At 35.6% G+C, this 6,062-nt stretch overlaps 1 protein-coding gene across 1 annotated transcript; it reads left to right on the top strand.

Annotated features, from left to right (window-relative positions):
• Positions 1-1,384: 1,384 nt before the first annotated feature.
• LOC143619375 (putative polygalacturonase) lies at positions 1,385-5,223 on the top strand. The gene is made up of 6 exons (XM_077091321.1): positions 1,385-1,558; positions 1,918-2,292; positions 3,520-3,640; positions 3,751-3,925; positions 4,010-4,080; positions 4,472-5,223. The coding sequence occupies exons 1-6, from the start codon at positions 1,457-1,459 to the stop codon at positions 5,173-5,175; spliced, it is 1,548 nt and encodes a 515-aa protein (XP_076947436.1). The 5' UTR covers positions 1,385-1,456; the 3' UTR covers positions 5,176-5,223.
• Positions 5,224-6,062: the final 839 nt, after the last annotated feature.

Raw genomic sequence — 6,062 nt, forward strand, 5'->3', positions numbered from 1 at the left:
TGACTTTCGGGTCAAGGTTTCATCAAACAGTTCATACGAAAACATATATGTATGAAGAGCAAGTCAAGTAAATACCAATTATCTGTACATTAGCACACGTTGCATTGATCGTTAATTAGTAGTTGTTTTCATGTCCTGTTATAGTATTGAATGAGATTGTTATATTATAAAAAAGTTTTCTCTAACTCATGTAACCCATCTATAGAAGAGCGAATAATCAACTAAAAGTACATAAAGTAATTAATAAACCAACACTAAATCCAATTTGGTATGGAAGACTACAAAATAAATCAATAAAGTCAATATTTTTTCTAGAAAAAGTTTGAAAATAAAAAATTCATAAAAACCGAACGTTTCTTGGTCCATATAAATGTTCTCAACCCACAATTTGGTGATTCGGATGGCACTGGAAGTCTGAAACTATGGGTGAACAATAACGAATCGAAAACTGATGAAACCGAACAAAAATAATCCGCTAATCGAATTAACCGAAAAGCGGTTATCGACTACTTTTCGTGCCCCCGGTTAGCCGAAATTAACTGAACAAAACCATTCATATTTTCATATAATCTAGTTGTTATACCTCATTTTCATGTATTTCATGTTTTATAACACTATTTTATGTATTTATAACGTCATGTCTTATATTTATATCTCCATTTAATATATATACATTCATTTAATAAATTTGAGCATTCATATCATGTATTTCGAACAATACGATTGGAAAAGCAAGACGCTAACAAACCAAAACGAACAACACCACCGAAAATAAAAAAAACCACCTAAACCAAAATAAAACATCCACACAAAAGGAATATACCACCTAACTAAATAAAAACCAACTATCTGCCTCAAAATGTCAAAAGCCCGTCACTTCTCCGATTTGCATATTATGTTATGTATTTTCAATTATAAATTTTAGCCCAAATTTGATTTAGGTTATTAACCGAGCTTAACAAAAAAACCAAAAAAATAACCGAATAAATTGATCCGTTTAATCGAAAACTGTTTGGTTAATTTGTTTGAGGTTATAACCAAACCAAACCTCGTACACCCGTAACCGAAATTGATCAAAATCTAAAGAGAGAACATATGGTAAAAATTGAATTTCGTGTGACGTTTAACATTCTTGCACGACGACAGACTGTAAGTCCACGTGATAATTGAGGTACCAACGGACCGCTACGTATGATGAGAAACATGTAGTCAGTATCCCCTTGTAACATACACAAGCTGTAGCTTCAAAGTAAAATCAACACAAATAACCTCATTATTGCATTAAATTGAATGACAAAACTTACAAGGGTTGTTTTTGACTTGTTTGTAATCCTTAAAAGCTAGGTTACGGTTACTCCAAGTTCCAGTCTTTTTACACTCAAATCCACAAAGCAACAAAAAAGCAGTTCATTTAATTTAATCTATTTATTTTATTAAAAAAGAACACAGAATCTTTATGAGACATCCCTATAAATACATACCCACAATATTTCACAACCATAAATCACACACACATTTTGCTTCAATGGAGTTGCTCAAAAACCCTATTAATTTACTTGTATGTTCCCATTCTTCCTTTTTTTTCGTCAATTCGCAACGTATTTTAATGAATTTTTGCTGCATTTGAACCAATTTTGCTGAAATTGAACGATGTTTAAACCAAATTTGTTGAAATTGAACGAATTTTGTACCATTTTTTCTGCATTTTAACGATTTTTATTTTGCTGAATTTGAACGAATTTTGTACCAATTTTACTGAAATTTAACGACTTTTGGACCAATTTGCTGAATTTGAACGATATTTGAACGAAATTTGCTGAATTTAATCGAATTTTGAAACCAATTTTGTTGAAATCGAACGGATTTTGAACCAAATAAGCTGAAATTGACCGAATTTTGAACCAATTTTGAATGCAGGGGATGAATCTGAAACTGGTTTTGATTGTTGTTTTGGCCTTATTGAATACCAACAACGTGTACGGAACACCGAGTTATCGAAATTATCGACATCATCGTAATCATAAGCATCATATTAAAGGCTATTTTGAGTACTCTGCAATAAGTTGCAGGGCTTACACAGCTTCAATTACTGAATTTGGTGGTGTTGGTGATGGTGTGACCTTAAACACAAAGGCTTTTCAGACAGCCATTGATCATCTCGCTCAGTTCGGGTCTAAAGGTGGTGGTTCGCTTCTGTTTGTACCGCCCGGAAGATGGTTAACCGGTAGTTTTAATCTCACCAGCCATTTTACTCTGTTTCTGCATCAAGATGCTGTTCTTCTTGCTACCCAGGTTTATATTTTTAAACTGTTCTTTTTATTATTATAACAGTTTAATAAATGACCATTTTACCCTTATTTTTCAAACGCTTTAGAAGTTTGTTTGTATATGCCTATCCATGGTTGTAAAAATCGCGCTTAGGCGCTGAGTACTCAACGAGTAATCCCCGCCTAGGCCGAGTTCTCGGTGAGCCATCCCGAGTACTCTCCGACTAAGGCCGAGTACTCACCGACTAAGGCCGAGTACTCACCGACTAAGGCCGAGTACTCCCAACTCCCCCAGTCGACCTCCTAGGGTCCGCCTAGCGAATTTTGCAACCTTGTGCCTATCTTTATCTTTTAACTTCATTTTTTTTATTTACTCATTTTATGCTTAAATTTGATCCTTTTCTATTTATTTTTACCCATAAACAGTAATTTCTCAAAATGTTAGATTGCGTATCGTTTGATATCATGCGATTATACCTTGTTCGGTTATCTTATTTGAACATACATATTAGGCTGTTCGATTATATGCCATGAGAGTAGAAAATAAGAGAGGCGTCAGATCGGTTCGCTTAGTCGATGTTGCTTAAAATCCAAATAAAAAACAGGGTTTAACCAAATATAATGGAAACGGGTAGAATGGTCGTTAAGTAAAAATTCATTAAAGTTGGTTATTTGTGATATTTTAGTTTTGATTGGGTAAATATGAAATTAATTCATAAAGAACTGACAGTTAGGCTTTATGTTTTTTAAAAAACCTATATTGGTACAGTTTCGACTGCTACAAGAATTAATTAATGGGTTTAGCTTAAAATTTGTAGATCCGAATTTGTAATAATCAATTAATTATTAATTAACAAAAATATTTAAGCCCAAAGTTCCCTGCTCAAATTCATAATCTTGGCCATTTTTTACCCCAAAATTTCAAGCCCAAATTGTAAAACCGGAAAACCAAATCGAACCAAAAACCAAAAAAGGGAAAAAAACCGAAACCGAATATTTTTCAAAAGCCGAAAGACCAGCCCGTAGCCCCTTTTGTTAATTTAAAGATCACCCATTTGTCAGTTCAAGATTAATGTTCCAAGATGTTAAGAATAAGAATATTTTCATATACAAACAGTCATGTTGAGACTTCAAGGCATATCAATGTGTTACTTGAACTTTGGATTGTTCTTTTTAGAATTATTCTACCATATTTAATGTCTTAATTATAATAATAATGATCACGCGATTATTAAAAGTTATTGATTGATAGGATGAAAACGAGTGGGCGGTTATCGACCCATTACCTTCGTATGGTCGGGGGCGCGATGCTGATGGTGGAAGATACATTAGTCTCATATTTGGCACCAATCTCACTGATGTTATAATCACAGGTATATTATGTTTGTTATTAAAATGGTTGGGCCGGGTCGGGTTGGGTAGCGGGCTGCGGGTCGTAATGGGTTCGGGCCAGTCGTTTGACATTGGTGTTTGTTTTTTGAAGGGAACAACGGGACGATTAATGGTCAAGGAAGCCCGTGGTGGGACAAATTTCGTGGAGGCAAGCTAAAATACACCCGACCATACTTGATTGAACTCATGTACTCGGATGGAATTCAGATATCAAATCTAACTTTGATTGACTCGCCTTCATGGAATGTTCATCCGATATATAGCTGGTATTGGTGAAATGTTTTAATCACGTGTCGTTTGTGGTTATATTATATGGAATGTTGTTGCTTTATTTAGTTTGTTTGATGCAGCAATATAATAATTCAGGGAATTACTATTCTTGCACCAGTTAGGTCTCCCAACACTGATGGAATCAACCCTGGTAATGACTTATGTTTAAGTTGACCTTTTTAGTCAAACTTATGGTTTTTTAACGGAAATATGTTGTGAAGGTTGATCACCGATGTCACCCATCTGCTGTTTTTAGAAATGTTTAAAATATTTAGCACATGGGTCTGAATTTTCTGTAAGTTTTATCGTCTTACTCGAGTTTTAGAAGTTAACTCGTAATATTTTCGAAGGCAAAGTTAATCCATTTGACCTGAATAGCTTTGACTTTAGGGATAGTTAGATACTTAGATATCATTTTGGTTGACTTTGTGACAAAGATTTAGAGTAATTACCTAGTCTTTTCTTTTTGAAATATGAGAATTAAACAAGCATAAATCTCAAAGTCAACCAACCTGTTTGACTTGAATGAACCTTTGTTTCAGATTCTTGCACAAATACACGAATCGAGGACTGTTACATCGTGTCAGGTGACGATTGTATAGCAGTGAAGAGTGGTTGGGACGAGTACGGAATCGGGTACGGGATGCCAACCCAACAACTTGTGATCCGACGGCTCACATGCATTTCACCAACTAGCGCGGTCATCGCTTTAGGAAGTGAAATGTCGGGTGGTATTCAAGACGTTCGAGCCGAAGACATTGTAGCCATCAGTTCCGAGTCAGGAGTCCGTATCAAAACCGGTGTCGGGAGGGGCGGGTTTGTAAAAGACATATATGTAAAAGGGTTCACTATGCACACCATGAGATGGGCGTTTTGGATGACAGGTAATTACGGGTCCCACCCCGATGACAAGTGGGACCCGTCTGCGATCCCGATCATCCAAAACATTAATTACCGAGATATGGTGGCGGAAAACGTCACCATGGCGGGTAGATTGGAGGGGATTGCGGGTGATCCGTTCACTGGGATTTGTATATCAAACGTGACTATTGGAATGGCCCCGACTGCTAAAAAACTTACTTGGAACTGCACCGACGTTGAGGGGGTGTCGAGTGATGTCACACCGCAGCCCTGTGCCGCATTGCCGCCGGTGCCAGGAGGAAAAGCTTGTGAGTTTCCTCGGGATAAGTTGCCGATTGAAGATGTTAAAGTTCAAATGTGTTATTATAAACCAAAGTACATGTGAAATGTAAACTCTTTGTTTATGATATAATGAATTGGATTATCTTGAAAGTTAAATTTGTTGTAACTTCAAATGCATACAAAATGCAAGTTGCATTGTTCTCCTCCTTTCGTTCTCTCAGTCAATATATGATCTTTGATAGAGACTAGCTCTATAGTGGTATTTGTTAAGGATTTTATTTGTGCAGCAGCATTTATTAAGGGTTCAACAAAAATCTCAAGGCTCGAACTTCATGCAGCGCTAGTAAAAGATGTTCGTTTTGTTTCCTTGTCCTTGGTTAGCTTTTAAAACTAAGTTGGGATTGATTCTGGACAAAAGGTGTTGCTTCCAGAGCTTGCCAAGATAATGCAACATGTATTAAATTCAACTTCTGCAATGTATTTTGTTGAATCATTAATACGTATGGATGTTGCATCATCTTTTATGCAAATTATGTTGGTTAAGGCTTTGAACCCTTTTGGCACATTTGACTTTTCATGCTTGTTTGGTCCTTTTTGATTGTTTTTTTTTTGCATTATAGTTATTTTAATTTATAATTTTTGTAAGTTGTCTTGTCGAGCTGGCTTGAGTTTTAATCGATTTGAAGTTTTGAACTTGTTAAAAATAACGGACACTATAAAAAGATCAAAGCAAAATGATCTTCAAAGTGGTTTCATATGGGTCCAACATTGTATGTTTCCTTAACAGGGGTGGTGGCCTTATCAACACTATGTTTGATATCACGATGAAAGAGTACTAAGTACGCGCAATGCAAGCAACAATTAATGTTCTGATAATCAAATACAGTCCATTTTTGGGGTGTAGTGAGTATTATGTTTGTCCGTTTTATGTTAAAAAAAACAAAAAACGTTTGAGCCGTATGAAATTGAGATTAAAACACATAACATGTT

This window comes from Bidens hawaiensis, unplaced genomic scaffold (assembly GCF_021521415.1).
Source record: "Bidens hawaiensis isolate Kalapana, Puna unplaced genomic scaffold, B.hawaiensis_p1.1 tig00002423_1, whole genome shotgun sequence".
Lineage (NCBI taxonomy): Eukaryota > Viridiplantae > Streptophyta > Magnoliopsida > Asterales > Asteraceae > Bidens > Bidens hawaiensis.

Bases quoted from the DNA above. Each gene is read 5' to 3' on its own strand.
- LOC143619375 (XM_077091321.1), top strand. From the start codon at position 1,457: ATGAGACATCCCTATAAATACATACCCACAATATTTCACAACCATAAA. The intron at 3,641-3,750 runs GTATATTATGTT...TGTTTTTTGAAG, and splicing joins CACTGATGTTATAATCACAG to GGAACAACGGGACGATTAAT. The intron at 3,926-4,009 runs GTATTGGTGAAA...TGTTTGATGCAG, and splicing joins GTTCATCCGATATATAGCTG to CAATATAATAATTCAGGGAA.